Source organism: Rutilus rutilus, assembly GCF_951802725.1.
Source record: "Rutilus rutilus genome assembly, chromosome: 13".
Classification (NCBI taxonomy): domain Eukaryota; kingdom Metazoa; phylum Chordata; class Actinopteri; order Cypriniformes; family Leuciscidae; genus Rutilus; species Rutilus rutilus.
The window spans coordinates 6,218,964-6,241,902 of NC_140218.1; the positions used below are offsets into that span (position 1 = coordinate 6,218,964).

At 44.2% G+C, this 22,939-nt stretch overlaps 2 protein-coding genes across 2 annotated transcripts in view; both read left to right on the forward strand.

The window, feature by feature from the left end:
- Positions 1-2,168: 2,168 nt before the first annotated feature.
- The window catches only part of LOC311302623 (E3 ubiquitin-protein ligase TRIM21-like), a 183,590-nt gene continuing 162,819 nt past the window's right edge, over positions 2,169-22,939 (forward strand). Inside the window, exons 1-4 of the mRNA XM_084428621.1 lie at positions 2,169-2,181; positions 3,356-3,906; positions 4,160-4,216; positions 4,338-4,460. Of these exons, the coding sequence (XP_084284747.1) occupies positions 3,358-3,906; positions 4,160-4,216; positions 4,338-4,460 (729 nt within the window). The 5' untranslated portion in view covers positions 2,169-2,181; positions 3,356-3,357. The remainder of the gene's footprint in view (positions 2,182-3,355; positions 3,907-4,159; positions 4,217-4,337; positions 4,461-22,939) is intronic.
- On the forward strand, positions 5,965-16,071 carry LOC311302359 (E3 ubiquitin-protein ligase TRIM21-like; the record flags this gene model as incomplete). Its single annotated transcript, XM_084428175.1, has 3 exons — positions 5,965-6,097; positions 15,331-15,357; positions 15,461-16,071. The coding sequence occupies 3 exons, from the start codon at positions 5,965-5,967 to the stop codon at positions 15,997-15,999; spliced, it is 699 nt and encodes a 232-aa protein (XP_084284301.1). The 3' UTR covers positions 16,000-16,071.

The window sequence follows — 22,939 nt, forward strand, 5'->3', positions numbered from 1 at the left end:
ATCTCAGCTTTTTAATACATATAATTACATTTATTAACTCCTAAAGAGTGCTGAGTAATCCCTCTAAAACCGAGTGTACCGCCAGCAGGCGCCACCTAGCTGCAAAAATATTCTTTACCATATTTTTAAAAAATCTTGCCCTGATTAACACAAAGTTGATGTCATTTGAAAGCTTAGAGTCTGACCTTTACAGTGAATGTATCCACTTTGATAAACTCTTAAGTATTGCTGAGTTATTTGCTGATAAATAGAATTTTCTTTTTTTTCATAATCTATAAAATAATGTACTGCAATGTGTCAAAAACATCATACAGCTCATGAAACATTCTCAGATAATTGAAAATGGCACTTCATTTTTTACAGCATATTATTACAATTAAAATGAGCCCAAAATTAACATAATCTATTGCTTTTATGACAAGATATTCTTCATGGAGAAAATATTGCCCATGAGGGGGTGTCAAAGTACAAAAAGGCTATCTCTTTTCCAAATGCTGTAACTTTTGATTCCTTTATCCAAAAATTATAATTTTTTTATCCAGATGCAGCTAACATGTAGGGGGACTTCACTAACAAAGAAATTTCCTCCTACCTTATTTCCTTCCTGAGTTATTCCATGACAAATAAGAAAGATATGCAAAATCATAATAAAAATTATATATATATATTGTCTTTTATCCGCTGTTTCTTGGCAGGACAATGTCCAAATGTAATGTAATTTATATTTTCAAAAAATTTAAAAAGAGTTCTTTCAAACGATACCTACCTTTTGACTCTCCTTGCTATAGTTTTGGAGTTATTATGATTATATAATTTTTATATAGTTTGGGGCAAAATTGGCTGTTTCAGTCTTACCAGTTCATTTCTCTGTGTGTGTGTTTGTGTGTGTGGGTGTGTGTGTGGGGGGGGGAGGGTGTCTTATTTGCACTCTTGATGTTTTAGAGTGTCACCCCTTCATTGCTGTACACTTTTTTTCAGCACAGTGGCTGATCTGTAGCTTGTACCACCAAAAGTTTCTCTGAGTTTTCCAATTTTTTCGTATTTCCCATTAATTTCCTATGTCGCCCGTTTTCGGGCGGGAGGAAGCTAAGTGTGACTTTTTTTTTTACAACCCTTTAACATATCAGAATCATCTCCTTGATTTTTTTGTGTGTTCATATAGGTAATAAAACAAAAGTCACCAAGTTTCACCCCCATCCGATGAAGCAAAAAAATTAAACAATTCGAAACGTTCAAGTTTTCGCCCGTTTTCGGGCGAAGAAGCCCAGAGGGTTAAGCAGTGAGGATGATTTTGTTGTCCTCTCTCTTCTTAAAAAGAGAAAAAGAAAGAGGACATATTGGGTGCATCCAATCCTGAGATTGCGTCGAGAGGAAGGAGAGTTCGCTGCGGGATTATCCCGAGTGATTCACAGAGTGGTTGAGGAGATTCCCCCCTTCCTTGTAATAGCGCTTTGAGTGCCTAGAAAAGCGCTATATAAATGTAATGAATTATTAGTTTACGTCAGGGTGTCAGTGTCTCAGTTTGATGCTTTGCTAGCGATACTGGAGCCACATATAAAAAACAAGACCACCAATTTATGTGAACAAGTTGATCCTGAACAGTTCTGGATCTCGGCGTTCGCTTGTAAGGTGGCTCTGAATTGTCAAAATACCTCTCAAAATGCTTGCTACAGATGCGAAAAAAGCAGAAAATTGAACCCGATCCGGATTTAATTTTTTATGATGGACGAATGTTTCGGAGGCAGTGTGTAAACGTGATTGACACAAGGTGGTTGCATTTCATTTTTAAAGTAAATTTTAAATTGTAGAGATTCGCACTTCAGGATAGTGACGTGTGCACTCGTACAGTGACAACAGTTTTATTAAAGCTAACAGATTATTATTATTATTATATGAAGGTCTTAGAAACTTTTTTAGTATGCTTTCATCGTTTATTTTTTACTTTTAAATGCCACATTGGGTTACCCTTGTACAATATGCAGGAAATCAATGAAGATTAATTACACTATTTACACACTGTTCAATATTCATGAAATATGAGCTTTATGACATCACTGCAGGCGAGTGAAAGACTTTGGTGAAGGTGAAACTATAACAGGTAAACTGAAAGCTTCTTCAGACAACAACCTTTTTATTCAAACACTCTGAAACTAGTGATTTACATCTGATATTCACTCACAGGTAAGTGACAGAAATGTAAGAGTTTAGTAGAGTTTACCAGAAAGCAGCATTATCAAAAGCAGTATGCTATTAAAAGTGTGTTTTATAAGTCATGTCAGACTTCAGAAACAGTAATATCTTGAATAGATAGACAGAATGAACAAAGTCCAGTGAAAACTAGGCTACTCCATAAAATGAGAATTGCATAATGTTTAGAAGATTTTTTATTTATTGGGTTATTTATCTGTAAAATAAGTACTTTGCTGTGTTGTCTTTCATATATAGAAAGACCCTTTCTTGATGATATTAAATGCTGTTGTTCTTCACTTTGGCTATTAGAGACATAACTCGTTTATTTTACACATGCAGAGAGAGATGCTAATCAAATACTTTGACATAAACAGCTGTTCATATTTACATTGTTATAACAGATTTTATGAATACACTGGAATATGTCACTATAATGATGCATTTTATCCCACTATCGGTGTTTGTGTGACAATTCCTTAACAACAATTCTTTATAATCAATTCCATGTATTCTCTGTGATATAGCAAAGGCATTTCTTAAATGAAAATACACAAATTACCCAGAACTAGAAAGAATGATACGAGTTTACCTTCTGAGGTGCTGCCCTGCCTGTGGGGGTGTAGCCTAGCAGTTTAAGGCCTGGAATAACTGACGGAATAATACTTAGTTTCTATACTTTAGTATAGTTTTGAAGAATTTTTACCTACTCATGTAGCCTAAACTTTGGAGTAAAACTAGGGAAAAACCTTGTACTTTGTACTCCTTACAGTCTCTTTTAGACTTACAGTATCAAAAGACAAAAGATAAGAAAGTCTGTGATACCTGATAAAAAGCTATCTGTACTTCTTTTTATCTCAATGGCAGTTGATTGGCATGTGCAGGACACCTAGAAATACACAACTTACCTGTTGTCATCATTGTCCATGAGCACAGCGTCTATAATAAAATGTATATGTTGCATGGAAAGAAACATTTTGCCAGTATACATGACTACTTGTGAATTACTGAATGATACTTTTTGGCCATAGAATGGTGTAGTTACAGCATCTGCCAGCAGGGGCTACGTGGACTGTGCTAACCAGATACACTTTTATCCTGTGCATAAACATGTGTTAGTACACTTATCAGAATTTTCTAGCAATGTATATTGTCATTGTTTTGTCAGCCATGGCATCCTCCAGTGGTCCAGCACTAAATGAGGAACTCCAGTGCTCCATCTGTCTGGAAGTGTTCACTGATCCAGTCACCACTCCATGTGGACACAACTTCTGCAGAACCTGCCTGAGCGAGTGCTGGACGAACACACAGGTCTGCTTCTGTCCACTCTGTAAAGAAAAATTCAGCAAAAGACCTGATCTCAAGATTAATACAACATTTGGAAAGCTTGTGCAACACTTTAAGAAGCTTAAACAAGAATCTGACGTGTTCTGTGACTTCTGTGATGAAAGAAAGCAGAAAGCAGTGAAGACCTGCCTGACGTGTCCAAGCTCTTACTGTGACTCTCATCTGGAGCCTCATCTCAGAGTCCCACGTCTAAAGAAACACAAACTCATCAATCCTGTGGAAAATCTGGAGGATTATATATGCCAGAAACACAAGAGACCTCTGGAGCTGTTCTGCAGAGATGACCAGACGTGTGTTTGTCTGTCCTGCACTGAAGGAGAACACAGGACTCACAACACTGTTCCTATAGAGGAGGAGAGTCGAGAGAAGAAGGTGAAGAGTTACAGACAAAGCACTTTAAACACACTGTGAAATGCACCCTAAACCAGCTAAAAGTTAATTTAGTCATTTTTTGAGAATGCAATATAAGTTTCCTTCAAAGCTGACAGACATGGACTAAAAGCCAGGAGACAAAAAAATTAATTCATGGGGTCTAACATTTATTATTCAAATAAGATTTTCTTTTGTCAGAAGATTTAACGCTAAATTCAGTGATAAATGTGTCTGTGTTTTTCTCTGTATGCAGATGATCCAGGACAGAATGAAGAAGATTCAAGAGATCACGCGCTCAGAGCAGAGAAAAGTGAGTGGAAAAAAATTATTAAAATAATTTGGCTTCTTGCACTTTGAGTCACAACTTATCACAAGCTTTGCGATCTTTCTTCGAGAAGTGTTGCTTGAACTGAATCTTCCTCTTTTTGCAGACTCGCGCCTCCATTGATTGTTTCCTTACTTCGTCTCGAACCGTTCACATTTCCAACTGGATGATTATTGGTCTGGGTGTCCTGTTGGTAGCAACATTGATCATCTTGCCTAAACAATACACCGTGAGTGTGCGAGAGTGTGTGTAAGTGCATTGGTTTAGGAGTGAGTGGTTTGGTACCTGCGGTTAAGTGTGTCTTCAGCTGCTTCTAGAATGATGTGATGGTCTCAGCAGTTCGGTTGGAGGTTAAAATAAATAAATAAAGGATTCAAATGGATTTACGGGAAAGAAAAAAGAACAGTAAAAGAAACTATGAAATTATGAAAATAATATTTTATTTCAGTCGTATTCAAATACCTAATATGTTGAAAATGCAAAATGGAAAAATGCTTCTAGTCTCCTCACAGTCAATGAATTACATAAATCACGTAAAGAAAAGTTTCAATTAAAATCTTTTTTAGTTTGCATTACTGGATACTACTGTTGGTCGTTTAACATTAAAACAGTATCAGTGTCAGGGTTGTGAGAGCACGGGATGAGCATTCCCTCATTCTCCATGAGCTCTGTCTAGTTGTGTGAGCGTGCGGTTTCGAGTTCACTTGGGCCATACGCTATTCTGTTCGCTTGTGTTGTTGTGTTTTGTGCAGAACACGGGTCAAGTTTTCATCGGCCACTTGTTTTAATGTTGTGTCTTGTGTGAACATGCGGCTTATGAGTGTTCTGCGTGTTCGTGTCAGTTGCCCCACATGCTCTCCCTCCTTACCTGCCTTGTTTGCTACCAATTTATTCTCCTTGTGTTTTCAGTCCTGTGACAGTTTGTTGTCTTACATTCCTTGTGTCCTGATCTCTGAAGCCATGTCATGTCCTGCTACCAAGTCTTGTCCTGCCAAGGCAAGCTGACCGGTCCTGTTTTCTCCTACGGGGAACAAACAAAAGCCCATTTCTCGCCTCATCCCTTACCTCAACCTTGACAAACAGTTGTCAAATACTAGTATTAAATGTTTAGGCACTTCTTATGTTGATTCTTTGACCATTAAAAACTGAAGCTCCTTGCTGAAATTCAAGCTCAGCATCTGTGAACAGTAAAGCCTGTCTTCATTGATTTGATTGGCCATCTCAGTAATTTTGGCATTGATGAGTGATGTTAGAACTAGAGGAAAACCAGCTTAAAATGTAACTTTTGGGGTAATTCAGTGTTGAGCTCTTCACTGATCTGATCCGCTCTATTTAGAGATGTCAGTCTGAGCAGCTGAAGATGATGGAGGAAATCACTGAGCTGAAGAGGAGAAACACTGAGCTGGAGCAGGAAAACACTGAGCTGAAGAGGAGAAACACTGAGCTGGATCAGGAAAACACTGAGCAGAAGAGGAGAAACACTGAGCTGGATCAGGAAAACACTGAGCAGAAGAGGAGAAACACTGAGCTGGAGCAGGAAAACACTGAGCAGAAGAGGAGAAACACTGAGCTGGATCAGGAAAACACTGAGCAGAAGAGGAGAAACACTGAGCTGGAGAAGCTCTTACACACTGACGATCATCTACATCTCATACAGGTCTGTCAACATCTGTCTCATCAGTGATAATGTGGAATATAATTAATATTTAATAGTCTTCTCTCTCCTGCTGTAGATGTACTCATCCCTGTACAGCCTTTCACACAGCAAGAACTGGATTGAGATCGATAGCGACTCTGATGTGGACGTGCTGAAAACAGCTCTGACTGAACTGAAGAAACAGTTTATAGAAAAACTCACTCAAACTGGTATGTGAATATCATACAGGGTTTTTGTCATTAACTTTTTTTTTGTTTTTTTTTAAGCGTTAACTTAATTGTAAGCTTCTGTGATGTGCTGGTGATCACCACATTATTATAAAATCACTTAAAGTTATATCTTCAACTCAAGAGAACGCAGCGTTGTGGACCAATAACCCTGTATTAATATTGAGATCAATCAGCATTTTCAGGAGAATGTGTGTCTTCAGTGAATTAAAAGCTGAGCTAAAATCTATGAATAAAACCCTGGCATATCCTTTAGTATGCATAATGCTGGGTACACACCAAAAGATAATCGGGCTGATTTTGGGCCGATTTCCCCCCTTCCGACAATCCTAGCAATGTTTATCTTGATGGTTCAACAGATTATCTTATCAGAGTTTCCCTTGGTGTGAGGTGTGTTAAGAGTGTCCGAACCTGCTCGGAAGAACGTCGGAGCCGCTCCGATCGCGGATCGTAAATATTCAACATGTTTAATATTTACGATCAGAAATCCTGATGTGTGGGGGGAACCCCGAGGACAAACGCCGCACGCTCTGGAGATTATCACGTGAAACAAAACAATATCCAATCAGAAAGCGAGATGATGGAAGACACGGTCATTCACACACACACACACACACACACACACACACACTTGCATTGTAAACATCGAACGCCTAGGTTGGGTGCGCGCGCAGCATAGTCTAGACGGATTTTTGAAAAATGGCCTTCTATAAGAAGTGAGGAGCATTTATGGGTACAAGTCGGGAACCGGCCTACCTTACATATTTCAAGGGTGCTGAGTCCAAAAAAACTGGTTCCCAAGCAAAATTTTGAGTTTTTGACCTTCTAATTTGCATATCAAAATGGCCGCCAAATTGCCTATCTTGCTCAGTCGTTGGGCCATTTTCCCCTAGTTTTTTTGTAAGTAGGCAATCAAGATGAGGAAATTAAGTTTCTAGATCGATAGTCAAGGGTCAGAGCAAAGATATAATGGAGGCTCACTGCCTTTTTTATGTATATATTTATGCAAAATACCAACTTTTAAGGTGAAATTAAGCATTATTTGTGTCATTTTTTAAGGCCGACATACATATTCAATCAATATCACTCTTAAATGTTCCCAGTGTATATATGATATGTGATGTATTCCATATTACATAATAACTAAGAAAAACACCATTGCAAGTTTTTTTATGCAAATTAAGGCGAGACACTACAGGTGAATAGGGTAACATTTTTAACTAGCAGATATCACCATGAAACTTTCACAGTTGAATACCTACATTAAGATGAGAAACAAAATGTATTACAAGTTTTCTGTAATTTAATGTTTAAATATGCAAATTAGGCCATATCTAATCAAATATGCACTAATTTGCATAGATTTAAAACAACGAAATCTGAGTATTGGATAAAGCCAGGTTAAAAAAAAAAATTCATTGTGTTCACATGTTAGATGGGGAAAAAAAATACAGAGGGATTTATGGATATCTACTTTTGTTATCCTGTAAATCAGAAAATACTGTCAATAGCCTTAAAAAAATGATTTTCGCCATGTTTTTTGGAATAAAATGTTATATAAATCAGGCTAGGAATAATATATTTACAAATCCCTCTGTAAATGTCTTCATAATATAACATAATATAACTATAACTAGGTACAAGTACAAAAGTTTGGTGTATAGGTGCTACTGAAGTGGAGCGTCATCCATGTGGTTTCCTTAGTCTGCTTCCGAAGCATTCACCAGCCCCAAGCAAAACACAAACAAGACGGAAAACAAAAACACCAAAGAATCGACGACGAAAGTTAGGCTTTAATGCTCCAACAGAGTACTCCAAAGAGGTACATCCAAACACAACTACACATAGACGAGACTCAACACGAAACACAAACTGATCTGACCTTAAGTAGTTAGAGGATAATGAGACATGAACACCTGAACACAACACACACCTGAACTGAGTAATGAATCAAATTAACAACCATGAAGACAAGCTAACCAAGGTGAAAACACAAACAGAGTCCATGTGGAGAAAACTAAAAATAAACAAAACCAGATAACCCTGAAAGGAATACAGCTTTCATGTATTATGTGCTCTATTTATTGCTTTTTATGGCAAATTTATAAGTAAAAATAATAAAATTATATCATTGTGTTAATTCTTTTTTGTAGTTTTTGTATTATTATTCTATTAAAATGAATGAACTATCTATTAAATATGACATGAATATGAGAACAAGTGAACAAGTTATTTATTTTCATTATACCATATAAAGTTATTATCGTCATTATTTTTTAAGGTGTAAAATAGTTATTTCTAAATTCCGTCATCTTAAGCTGCTCACTCAATTTCATTTCTCTTTTCTCCATAAAGTACATGTGCCATTCACTATAATGAACAAGTGAACTTGTGACCGATTTCAGATGCATCTCAGACGAAACTGCAAAGAAAATGACAAATTATGACCCACAGACAAAACTTCATAATATAAGTCAGACAAAAACAATAGCTGAAAACCAAAAAGAGCAGAATTAGACTGTGGAGCGACTAGACGTTAAAATTTAAGATATTTTTATGGGCTGGCCCCACTCTCATGGAACCAATGAAAACTGCTATTTGATAGAAGACTATAGTGGGCCACACATGGTTGCTGCTACTACATACAATATGGGAGAAAGGGTTTGAGGTTAGAGAAAATATTTTTTGAAACATTGTCCCAAATGTCCAAGGCTTCTGAGAGGGGGGCGTAAAACGTCTCGGTTACATATGTAACCCTCGTTCCCTGAGTAGGGAACGGAGACGTTACATCATGACGACGAATGGGGTTTCGCTTAGAAAGCCTCTCATCTTCGAGAAATAAAACGAGCCATTGGCAAAGAAATGCCATGGGTCTGCGGAATTTGCATTGCGTAACTCCGCCTTACCTCATCATGGGTATATAAGGAAGTATGCTGGCACCATGCAGATATGTTTCTTCGCCGAGGAGCGGCAACGTACACTTTCAGGGTGGAGGGAGTCTGCCTTCGGCCCAACCCTTCTTGCAGGAAGGAAAGCACAACACTGATCGGGCATTTTCTGGGGTCTTCTCTGCGAGAAGAGCACCAGGTGACGAAGAGGTTCCACTTCAACGCGTAGGCATGTCTCGTGGACGATGCTCTAGCGGAAGTGATGGTAGCCACTACCGCTGGTGGTTGGGTACTCAAACCTGCCTCATCCCATCCAGGAGCCACACGTGAAGGTTCCAAAGATCGGGATGAGGGTACCATAGGGTGCACCGTCCCTGATAAAGCAGGTCGTTCCTCAGAGGGATTGGCCAAGGAGGTGCTGTCGCGAGGAGGACTAGTTTGGAGAACCAGGTCCGGTTGTGTCAATGAGGGGCAACCAAAATTACCTTCTTCCTGTCCTCCCTGAGCTTGCACAGGGTCTGTGCAAGAAGGCTCACTGGGGGAAATGCATACTTGCAAAGGCCCCGCGGCCAGCTGTGCACCAGTGTGTCCGTGCCGCAATGGGACGAGTCGTGGGAGGCAAACAGGTCTACCTGTGCGTCCCCGAACTGATCCCAAATCAGCTGAACTGTCTTTGGATGGAGTCTCCATTCTCCAGGGAGAGGCTGAAGCCATGAAAGCACGTGAGCATCTTGAACGGAAGCCTGTGAAGGGATCGGTTCAAGACGTGCAGGTCCAGGATTGGCCGTAACCCACCGGTTTTCTTCGGTACAATGAAGTAAGGGCTGTAGAACCCGGACTTCATTTCGGCTGGAGGGACAATCTCGACTGCACCTTTCGCCAGTAACAGGGGCATTGCCACCCACCATAGTGTAACGGACTCCCCGGAGGCGGGGAGGAGATCGTGCGAACTGAATCGCATAGCCGAGCCTGGTGGTTCTCTCAACCCAGCGGGACAGGTTGGGAAGCTCTAGCCAGGCTCCCAAGAACTGAACCAGCGGGGTCATGGGAACCACAGACGTACCCTCGGTAGGGCAGCGAAGTGGAATGAACGGTCCGGACGTGGGCGGCGTAGCGACCCGGTGTGGGGGCACGGTCATTGCCGCATCCTGACAGAGGAGGCCAGGGAAGGACCAGTGTTCCACGGGGGGCCTGCTCTGACAGAGGTCTGGTGACAGAGGGGGACAAGAGTGGCGAGGCAGAGCGTCGCACACTGCCATCCATGGCCTCTTGGGGCTCGGAGGAAGGGGCATCAGTTCTTAGAAAAAAGATTCTCCCCCGGCCCTCCACCGGGGGAAGGAGTGGTCCTGCTACCAGCTCCTGAGAAGAACTGAGCCCTAACTCCAAGCTGCCCATCTCAGGAGTGCTGCTTAGCCTGGCGTTTTGGCCGGCTAAGGGGCGGAGACGGGCAGTGCCGTCCTCCTGCTTGGGGCCGGTGAAGGCTTCGGAAGCAGACTAAGGAAACCACATGGATGACGCTCCACTTCAGTAGCACCTATACACCAAACTTTCCAGTCTTGTACCTAGTTATATTATGAAGACATTTACAGAGGGATTTGTAAATATATTATTCCTAGCCTGATTTATATAACATTTTATTCCAAAAAACATGGCGAAAATAATTTTTTTAAGGCTATTGACAGTATTTTCTGATTTACAGGATAACAAAAGTAGATATCCATAAATCCCTCTGTATTTTTTTCCCCCATCTAATATGTGAACACAATGAAAAAATCATTTTTAACCTGGCTTTATCCAATACTCAGATTTCGTTGTTTTAAATATATGCAAATTAGTGCACATTTGATTAGATATTGCCTAATTTGCATATTTAAACATTAAATTACAGAAAACTTGTAATACATTTTTTTCTCATCTTAATGTAGGTAATCAACTGTGAAAGTTTCATGGTGATATCTGCTAGTTAAAAATGTTACCCTATTCACCTGTAGTGTCTCGCCTTAATTTGCATAAAAAATGAAATCTCAGACAACTTGCAATGGTGTTTTTCTTAGTTATTATGTAATATGGAATACATCACATATCATATATACACTGGGAACATTTAAGAGTGATATTGATTGAATATGTATGTCGGCCTTAAAAAATGACACAAATAATGCTTAATTTCACCTTAAAAGTTGGTATTTTGCATAAATATATACATAAAAAAGGCAGTGAGCCTCCATTATATCTTTGCTCTGACCCTTGACTATCGATCTAGAAACTTAATTTCCTCATCTTGATTGCCTACTTACAAAAAAACTAGGGGAAAATGGCCCAACGACTGAGCAAGATAGGCAATTTGGCGGCCATTTTGATATGCAAATTAGAAGGTCAAAAACTCAAAATTTTGCTTGGGAACCAGTTTTTTTGGACTCAGCACCCTTGAAATATGTAAGGTAGGCCGGTTCCCGACTTGTACCCATAAATGCTCCTCACTTTCACTTTTTGGGCACTTCCCATCTAGACTAGCATGGGGTCAGAAAAATGGTGTGGCTTATAGACCGGCATATATATGCACTGTCTTTGCCATCACAGGAACGGGAACAGAACCATAATAAACTTGTTTTAGCTAATGGCGATTGTCTGCCTGATTAGAGTCCTGCTCGGGTTCGGACGAGTGACCCGCAAATTTTGCTCAAACGGGTGAAAAATATCCAAAGTGTGTCGGGTCGGACACGGGGGAAACACGGGTCTAAACACGGGTTTAAAACAATCACATGCAAACGTAAAAATATATTCAGATTTTTAGGAACACGTCTACAAAAATATGCCTGATTGCCTGTATTTCAAGTTGATAAAATAATTTAAAATCCACATCAGTTTATTTGTCCACGCGCCACGCCCTCCCAGGATCTTTCACTTTTAAAAATGCATCATAACCGCGCGCGCGCGCGATCTGCTTGCAGTCGTCGAGATGGATGCTGAGGAGTTGAAGAAAGAATAGCTAGTGAGATTGTAAAGTTGTCGACAGTCATCAAAAATCAAGTCCAGTGTGTGGGAGAAATTTGGAGTTATCTGAAGAAAATATTGTGAACGGCTTATTTGCTGCATGCATTTTCGTGTTGGATAGCCGCACATGTGGAACTTCATCGGCGAGGAACCACGCAGATAACTGTGGTAACAAAACCAAGCAGTTCTGTCGAACAGTGTTTTTTATTTTATTTAACACTGTTAAGTATGTGTATTTTTTATATAATAAACGGGCAGACTGGGACAATGCTACGATCAAAGATGCTTGTGTTTAGTGTTGTTATTGACAGTTATTCTGACAACAACGGTATAGTTAAGCCCTGGTAAGTAAACAAACGTTTTCTGTAAACTGTAGACTGGTTTAATAGTTAGGTGAAGTTCGATATCTGGCATTAATTGTGACCTGTGTCATGCTACTTAGCAGATAGCAGCAGTATCTGAACCATAGACTGTAAAAAAATAGATCTGAACAGATGTCGTCTATTTATTTTTTTTTTAAACGGATGAGATCCTGCAGGAATCCGGAAAAACTTGACTCCACAACTGGTGTGATTTTCACAGTCCACGACGCAACAATAAGGCATTTTTTCTTGACGAGAATTTCTCTGGTTAACACACAATTCAATGGGATGGAATGAACTTTCTGACCCCGACATGCGCACTGCGAACTTAGAATTTTCCTGTGACGTCGACCGTGAAGGGGTCTTCTAAAGAGACAATAAATCCAATAAAGAATAAATAAAGACAATAAAGAATGAATATATTTCTGTATAAAAGGTTATATATAATGGTGGGTACAATGTTTTTTTTTCACGTGAATTTTCTGTGAAAATCATTCAAAACACTATCATTGCAATTTCTTCCTGCATATCGTCCGCCATGGTCTCTGTCGCTCGTATTGTTGCAAACCCTGTTTGGCACAGGGTTGCATGATGATCTTTGAGTTTCTGTAAGGCACACAAGGTCGCTCTGTCCGTCTACATTAATCCGCATAGATTTGAAAACTGAGTTTTCGTTTCAAAACTATCCATCCACACTAGCATTGTCAAGCATTTTCCAAAGGTTTCTCATCCACACTGAAACGAGAGAAAACACTAAATTCACCTTACAGTGCATGCGTAAACCCTCATAAAAGCTCACTGAGATGATACAGATAGAACAAGACATAATCAAGTTATCACGCAATTCTTCTCACCATTATATGTTTGGTCTAAAACGCGACTGCTGTCATGTTTCGCCGCAGGACAGCAAATGCGAGTGAATTTTCTGACATCTTTGCAGGACTGTGATATGAAGAGTGTGCAAAGTAACATATTTTAGCAACTGCGTGAAAGTGAATAGCACATAACGGGCACAATACCGGTAAAAATATGAATATCTATGGGTTCAATATGCCTCGCATGACTAAACGTTTTGACAGTCCACACTACAACGCGAAAACTGCGTTTTCAAATGTATCCAATTTGGAGAGAGTTTTCAAAAAGCTTTGTTTTCATTGCTAAAAACACGGTCTCAGTGTGGACGGAAGGCCAAAACAGAGAGAAATAGATGTGTTTTCAAATGAAAACGTATTAGTGCGGACAAGGCCTGAATTCACAATCATGTTCAGCTCTAAGCATAAGTTCATTACCGGACGCACGTTTGACAGGGTAATGATGGACAAAGGAAACCTGATCCACACCTCTTTTTCCTCTCTTTCACCTCTTCAACAATCTGTCATGCCGCCGGATTGCATAACAATCCTCAAGGTTTACAGATGAAGAGCCGCCAGTATAGGGCGTAGTGAATAAGTGACAACAGGTGAGGGCGCTTGTCCAGGCACGAATGTCGTAAGGCATAATAAATTAACATAGTAGTGTGAAATTCATGGCAGAATACCGGGTAAAATAACATTTCCAGCAAGTTTAATCCACATCAGACCAAAATAACTGTTCAAAACAAACTTAAGATCTCAAACGAGCAAACAAAACACGCGGTGAACACAGAGATCCCGTCACTGACACACAACCAGAAGTCTGACTATAAAATAAACTGTCTAAAAGGTTTCCTCACTTCACAAGGACAATATAGACAGCAAACATAACACTTCTTTTACACAGAATAATTATTATTACAGCTTTAATAAAAATACAACTTGACATTTCTGCTTTTAAACCCTCTGTAATGATTGTCTCATAGACCTCCATCGTACGTATATTTACTAGTGCTGTCAAATGATTAAAATATTTAATCGCGATTAATCGCATTAATGTCATAGCTAACTCGCGATTAATCGCAATTAATCGCACATTTTTATCTATTCTAAATGTCTCTTGATTTCTTTTTGTCCCATTATTTGTTTCTCATTTTAATGCTTTTATCAACATGGAAAAGTGGATCGGCTTGCTTTGTGCAAATGTTTTTTTTATTGAAAACATTGGCATATACTGTAGTGTTCAATTTCACACTAACATTCTCACTTGGAGCAAATAATCTCTCACATAATGTAACACTGTCCATCAATAAAAGGGTGAAAGAAATACTGACGAGGTCCTGATATTGACAAGGGGGCGGAGAATTCGCATCAGCTGTGTGTGTGCTTGGCCATCAAGTGGTATTTCAGACTGGACGTGCTGCGATGATAGCTCAGTTCACAACGACAAAACACACAGATCACTTTGGACTTGTCAATTGAACCATTTGGCCACTTTTTTTTATTTTTTATTAAACTTTCCATTCAGAATCTTACTGGCATCCATTTCGGCGTCTCGCGCTCATCATTCATCCACTCAAAACGTAACGTTAAAGGGGGTCGCACACTGGACGAGAAGCGAAGCGCCTCGTATTTAAAATTCAAACACATTATTCTCTATGAGTGTACACACACCGTTTTTTCGGCATTTTTATTGCTGGCCATAAACTGAGAAAGTGCGCGTCCGATGTGCGATACAAGTTGCCCTAGACGCAGCTTCTCGTCCACTCTTTGGCCGGTGTACCTGTTGTTTTGTTTCCAGCCTAGCTAGATCCAGTGGTGTTGTAGTTTTACTAACGTTACTAGTTGTTGCAAAATCATGTTAAAAAAACTATAAAGTTTGCTACACGTTAATCGCGCGATAAAAAAATTGATGCCGTTAAAATGGGTTTGCGTTAACGCCGTTAATAACGCGTATAACTGACAGCCCTAATATTTACTGCAATAACATTCTGCATTTTGTTTTACAAACTGATGGACGATCAACATTTCCATGATGCTGCCAGTAGAGAGAAACTCACTGTTAACCTGAAATTACTGCTATAAATAATTCACTATTATATTGTCATCTGTGTCCACAGGGATGAATTTTGTGCAGAAGTTTGCAGGTACAGTGTGACTGACACCAATACACTCACAATACTTTTGTTTATAATGTACACATGAAAATGTTTGTTCTGAAGTTGATTGATAATGTCTGATCTCTCTCAGTGGATGTGACTCTGGATCCTGATACAGCGAATCCATATCTCATCCTGTCTGATGATGGAAAACAAGTCAGTGATGGAGACATTAAGCAGGACGTCCCAGAAAACCCAAAGAGATTTGATAAGAGTTTGTGTGTTCTGGCAAAGCAGGGATTCAGTTCAGGGAGATTTTACTATGAGGTGCAGATGAAGGGAAAGACTGGGTGGAGGTTAGGAGTGGCCAGAGAATCCATTAACAGGAAGGAGGCATTCACACTGAGTCCTGAGGATGGATTCTGGACTGTGGCTCTGATGAATAAGAATCAACATATAGCTGGTGACAGTCCACCTGTCTCTTTATCTCTGAGAGTGAAACCTGAGACGGTTGGTGTGTTTGTGGATTATGAGGAGGGTCTGGTCTCTTTTTATGACGTGGAGTCCAGATCTCATATCTACTCTTTCACTGGTCAGACTTTCACTGATAAACTCTATCCATATTTCAGCCCAGGGTTTAAAGATAAAGGTAAAAACTCAAACCCACTGATCATCACTCCTGTCAGATGAAACGAACAAAATAACATGAAATCTCAAAAGATTAACTATGGATGTGCTGTTTTTAGAATATGTAAATAAAAACATCTCGGTTACATATGGTAACCCTCGTTCCCTGAGGGAGGGAACGGAGACGTACGTCTTGGTGAACGACGAATAGGAATCTCGCTAGAGAGGCCAATCTACTTCGAGTGAAATTAAAACAAGCCAACACACATTGGCGTGCAATCATTTGCATCAGCTGCGCAGCTGCGCAGCCTCGCAGCGCGGGTATTTAACGAGCAGCTGGTGTGATTGCACTTCAGTTTTTTGCTGAGGAGCCAAGCCTGAAAAGCTGGTCGCCCCTGCGGGTAGCAGCAGATGTGGCGACGGGACGTACGTCTCCGTTCCCTCCCTCAGGGAACGAGGGTTACCATATGTAACCGAGACGTTCCCTATCGTCCGGTCACTACGACGTACGTCGTGGTGAACGACGAATAGGAATCCCTACCAAAGCGCCACAGCTGCTGCACCCGATCCAGCGCCCTGTGTAAGCCTCCACACCTTCTTGCCTGGAAGGACGATAGGAGAGGGCTTACACCGAGAGTATCCGTCACTGTTGTTCCGTTATAACCCATACAGTGAGATTATTGGATAACACTGGGAAAGCGTGCCCGATCTGAGGGAGGGGAACGCTGCGGGAGCCACATTCTTAAGGAGAGTTATGTGGGAATAGACATATGGACTAACCCAAGGGTTGTACTACATATGAATAATGGGTGACTTAGCCCAAGGGAAGACACGGGCTTCCGAATAGGAGCAGCCGTGGAGAATATACACATATGGGATCCCCGCAGGGTCACACATATGGGACCCAGCCTAGACCCGGTTCTCAAGGATTCAGCGGATAAAGGCCTGGCACTGGACGCTCCGCCATGTCCGTGCCGAGGGTGTTGGAGGACTCAACAGGTTCGACTCTGGAGCAATAAGGATGCACAGTAGGGTGCAGCAAGCCGACAGAGCCGGTACTCTCAGTGCTTCTACCCGTTTAGGGTGAGAACACGGGAGGACACGGGCTCTACACGTAGGCTATAGTATCTAGCGAACGTGTTAGGTGTCGCCCAGCCCGCAGCTCTACAGATATCTGTTAGCGAGGAGCCACGTGCCAGCGCCCAAGAGGATGCAACGCCTCTCGTGGAGTGTGCATGCAACCTGAGCGGGCAGGGCACGCCTTGAGCTTCGTAAGCCAAGGCGATGGCATCCACTATCCAGTGGGCCATCCTCTGCTTGGAGACAGCCTTCCCCTTCTGCTGGCCTCCGTAACAGACAAAGAGCTGGTCTGAGGTCCTGACGCTTTGGGTTCTGTCCAAATACATACGCAGAGCGCGAACGGGACAGAGCAAAGCCAGGGCTGGGTCTGCCTCCTCCAGGGGCAGCGCTTGCAGGTTCACTACCTGATCTCTAAAGGGAGTGGTAGGAACCTTGGGCACATAGCCAGGCCGGGGTCTCAGTACAACATGGTTGTCACCCGGCCCGAACTCTAGGCACGATTCGTCGACCGAAAATGCTTGCAGGTCCCCTACCCTCTTGATCGAGGCCAGTGCAATCAGCAGCAAAGTCTTCAAGGAGAGAAGCTTTAAGTCTGCTGACTGCAAAGGCTCAAAGGGAGCATCCTGAAGTGCTCGGAGCACCAGGGAAAGGTCCCAAGAGGGTATGGAGGGGGGACGAGGAGGATTTAATCGTCTCGCCCCACTAAGGAACCTGACGACCAGGTCGTGCTTCCCAACTGTTTTGCCATCTATGTGGTCATGATATGCTGAAATAGCAGCAGCATGTACTTTAAGGGTGGAGGGAGACAGCCTTCGCTCCAACCCTTGCTGCAAGAAGGAAAGCACTGACCCTATTAAACATCTTCGGGGGTCCTCTCTGCGGGAGGAACACCACTCGACGAACAGGTTCCACTTCAAGGCGTACGCATGTCTCGTAGATGGCGCTAGCGCAGAAGTGATGGTGTTAAGTACCTCTGGGGGTAAGTCACCTAGAACCTCCGCGTCCCGTCCAGGGACCAGACATGGAGTTTCCAGAGGTCCGGATGCGGGTGCCAAAGGGTGCCCCGTCTCTGAGTCAGAAGATCCCTCCTCAGAGGAATGGGCCAGGGAGGGACTGTCACGAGGAGCATGAGTTCTGGGAACCAAGTCCGGGTGGGCCAATAGGGAGCCACCAGAAGGAACTGATCTTGGTCCTCCCTGACTTTGCACAGGGTCTGTGCAAGTAGGCTCACTGGGGGAAATGCATATTTGCGGAGGCCCCGGGGCCAGCTGTGTGCCAGTGCATCCGTGCCGAGTGTTCCCTCGGTCAGGGAGTAAAACAACCGGCAGTGGGAGGTTTCTGAGGAGGCAAACAGGTCTATCTGAGCCTCTCCGAATTCTCTCCATATCAGCTGAACCGCCCTGGGGGTGGAGTCGCCATTCTCCCGGGAGCACAGCTCGTGATAGCTCGTCGGCCACACGGTTGAGCACACCGGGGACATACATGGCTCGAAGCGACCTCAGATGCTTCTGACTCCAAAGGAGGAGATGGCGGGCGAGTTGCGACATGCGACGGGAGCGTAGACCACCTTGACGGTTGATGTACGCAACGGTCGCAGTGTTGTCCGTACGGACCAGCACATCTCTGCCCTGTAGCGGCCTTTTTAGGCGGCTCAGAGCGAGACGTACTGCTAACAACTCGAGGCAGTTGATGTGCCAGTGCAGTTGGGGGCCCGTCCACACCCCTGACACTGCATGCCCGTTGTACGTGGCACCCCAGCCGGTGGCAGAGGCATCTGTGAAAACCACAGCATGCCTGGACACCTGTTCCAAGGGGACTCCTGCCCGAAGGAACGAGGGGTCTGATCACGGACTGAAGGTCTGGCGGCACTCCGGTGTGATTGCCACCCGGTGAGTGCCGTGATGCCACGCCCATCTCGGGACTCGGCCGTGAAGCCAGTGCTGAAGCGGTCTCATATGGAGCAGGCCGAGCGGAGTTACCGCCGCTGCCGCTGCCATATGCCCCAGGAGCCTCTGAAAGAATTTCAGTGGGACCGCCGTCCTGCCCTTGAACGTGTTCAAGCAGTTCAGCACCGACTGGGCGCGCTGCTCTGTGAGGCGCGCTGTCTGTGCGACCGAATCCAACTCCATACCGAGATAAGAGATCCTCTGCCCGGGGGCGAGTTTGCTCTTCTCCCAGTTGACCTGAAGGCCCAGCTGGCTGAGGTGCCTGAGCACGAGGTCCCTGTGTTCGCATAACTGATCTCGAGAGTGTGCTAGTATGAGCCAGTCGTCGAGATAGTTGAGAATGCGAACGCCCTGTTCTCTCATGGGAACAAGGGCCCCCTCCGTGACTTTCGTGAAGACACGGGGAGACAGGGCCAGCCCGAAGGGTAGGACTTTGTACTGATATGCTCAACCCTCGAACGCAAAGCGCAGAAACGGCCTGTGTCGAGGAAGAATCGAGACATGAAAGTACGCGTCCTTCAGGTCGATCGCTGCATACCAATCTTGGGGACGGATGCATTCGAAAATGCGTTTCTGCGTGAGCATTTTGAAAGGTAGCTTGTGAAGGCTCCGATTCAAAACTCGCAGGTCCAAGATCGGTCGTAACCCACCAACTTTCTTGGGTACAATGAAGTAGGGACTGTAGTGCCCTGACCTCATATCGGCTGGAGGGACCGGCTCTATCGCGTCCTTCGCCAGTAGGAGTGCGATCTCCGCGCGCAAGACATGGGTATCGGCTGCTCTCACTGTAGTGGAGTGGATGGCCCGAAACTTGGGGGGACACCTTGCGAACTGAATCGCATAGCCGAGCCTGATGGTCCGAATGAGCCAGCGAGACGGACTGGGGAGCGCTAGCCAGGCTCGCAGAGACCGTACAAGCGGGACCAAAGGGACCGTAGGCGTACCCGGAGTGGGGCAGCGAGGTAGAACACAGGGGCTCGGCTCGGGAGGCTCTCTCTGGGAGGCGGCCCGTAGCGGAGTCTGAGTGTGCTGTGCAACACTTACCTGGTTCCACGAGGCCGGAGGTGCAGGAGGCGGCTTGGTTGCGTTCTCGAACTGCACACTGCTGCCTGCTGGCGATAGAAGAGGCGGATGAGAGTGGTGAGGATTCTCTCCCCCCACTGCTCTCCGGGCCCTCTTCGGACCCAGAGACGGAAGAAACTGCTCTTTTATTGAAAATTTGGGTACCGCTGGTTTTAAGGCCAGCGGCGAAACAAAAACAAAAAGAAACCAAGGATTTTCCACCCGGCCCTCTTCCGGGGGATGGAGTGATGCAGTCATCGTCTCCTGGAGAGCAGTCCCTGCCATCTCTGGGTCGCCCGTCCTAGGGCCGCTTGCTCCTGGCTTTGCCGCCCTTCTTAGCGGGGTCCTGGACGGGCGGGGCGGCCCGCCTGCGACTGGCTCCACGGCGCCGTTTAGATGGAGGCTGCTGCGGCGGCGCGGGAGCAGGGGCAGACGCAGGAGGCCGCCCTCGGCGACGAGCAGACTGAGGGGCTGCAGGCGGTGGGGTGGGGGCAGCAGCTGGCCGCCACGGCAGGATGTGTTTGATGGCCTCAGTCTGCTTTTGTACAGCCGAGAACTGCTGGGCAAAGTTCTCGACCGCGTCGCCGAAGAGGCCGGTCTGGGACACGGGGGAGTTAAGGAACCGGAGCTTGTCGGTCTCCCTCATGTCGGCCAGACACAGCCAGAGATGGCGTTCCTGGACCACTAAGGTGGACATCGCACGACCCACCGACCACGCGGTCACCTTCGTCGCACGAAGCGCGAGGTCCGTCGCGATGCGAAGTTCCTGAAGAACTTGGGGATCGTGACCACCCTCGTGCAGGTCCTTCAGTGCCTTGGCCTGATGGACCTGCAGCAACGCCATAGCGTGCATGGCAGAGGCAGCTTCCCCACAGGCCTTGTAAGCCTTGCCGTTTAAATCCGACGAGTACTTACAGGCCCGGGAAGGAAGACACGGTTCTCCACGCCAAGTGGACTTAGGGCACAGCTGCATAGCAACGGCCCGTTCCACTGGCGGGATACGCGTGTATCCCTTAGCCGCCCCGCCATCAAGGGTGGTGAGGGAGGAGGAGCCACCGGGACGGTTTCTGGCAGTGAAAGGTGCGGGAAGAAAGGCACTGGGGTGGGTTGCTGAGAACCAGCACGCGCCACCCCGAGATACCAATCATCCAACCTCGAGGGTTCGGGACACGGTGGAGGATTCCACACGGGCCCGACCCCTTTGGCGGCCCGGGAAAGCATGGCCATCATCTCCGGGTCCATCTCAGGCACCGCTGGCACACCCGAAGGAGGCAGCGGTGCCGAGTCATCATCCGCGGAGAAGTCTGACCCACCCTCCGATGCAGCGATCGACATCTGATCTTCACAGGGAGCCCCAAAGGAGACAACCGGTACACACCGCGAGGATGGTCCAGCTTTCTCCAATGGGGGCTCAACTGGCTGCGGAGCGTGAGAGGGGTGAAGGTTCCTAGGGGGTTGGTTCCCCGAAGGAGACGCGCTCACCGTAATCCTCAGGTCACCCATGTCACTGCCCGAAGCAACCCTCTGAGGAGGATTGGATCGAGGCAGAGGCACGGGGACTCCGCCCCTTTGCAGGAACGTGAGTCTCGACCGCAGCTCCGCGATGGTCATCTTCCCACAATGGGTACATGACTCATCCACAAACGCTGCCTCAGCGTGTTTAATGCCCAGACACATGAGGCAGCGTTCGTGACCATCCCGTGAACCCAGGTAACGACCGCATCCAGAAACACACAGATAGAAAGTCATCTTTAAAAAGACGCTCTCTATCTGTGTAAGCTCTTTTAGGGACTGCTCTCACTGGTGCTGAAACACGCAGGGGAACAGTCACTGCGAACACAGACAGGAATGTGCACCTGTCTGTGCGCTGTCTCTCTCTCTCTCTCGCTGGCAGGTCTTACCAGCTGTAAAAACAGCTTTTAAGCGCTCTGATGGCGCACCTTACCAGCTGTTATAACAGCTTTTTTGTTTGCTCAGTATGTAACAAAAACAAAAAAGACAGAGAAAAGAAGAGAGAAGAAAAGAAGACTGCTCGCGCTGCCGTGTTGTAACGCCCGCACCGGGAAGGAGAGGTCCAATAAGGCTCGTCAAAGTCACACTCTGTACTGTAGAATGCATCGAAGTGCTTGGCTCCGAAGCAAAAAGCTGAAGTGCAATCACACCAGCTGCTCGTTAAATACCCGCGCTGCGAGGCTGCGCAGCTGATGCAAATGATTGCACGCCAATGTGTGTTGGCTTGTTTTAATTTCACTTGAAGTAGATTGGCCTCTCTAGCGAGATTCCTATTCGTCGTTCACCACGACGTACGTCGTAGTGACCGGACGATAGGGAACCAAAAATTTGCACTAACCACAATCAAGAATTATTAAGAAAATGAATATGTGATACAAGCGGAAAATGTTTATATATATATATATATATATATATATTCAGGCCCTTAAAAATGATATTTAAATATTTGTGTGTTATACTGAATATACACGTGTAAATGACTAATTTGTTACACATGAAGAGTTCAGATGCAAAAGCCTCTAAGTGCCATCTGAAATGTTCTTCTAAAATGATAGCCTTAATTTTATCAAGCTTGTATATTTAAGTTCAGTAATTTCACTGAAATGGCAATGAAAATTACCTATTAATTGTCATTTAAGTGAAATTACTGAACTTAAATATACGAGCTTGATAAAAATGATCATTCTAGAAGAAAATTTCAGATGGCACTTAGAGGCTTTTGCATCTGAACTCTTCACATCTATACATTTCTTTTGTCTTACATTAATACTTTGGTTTTAAAATCTACTATGAAATTTTACATAATATGCTTTCATATTATATGGTGAATTCTACAAAATGCTAAATTTCCAAACTTTCCAGTGTTTCTACAAACATTTCTGAAGCCATTTTCTCTCTCTTCT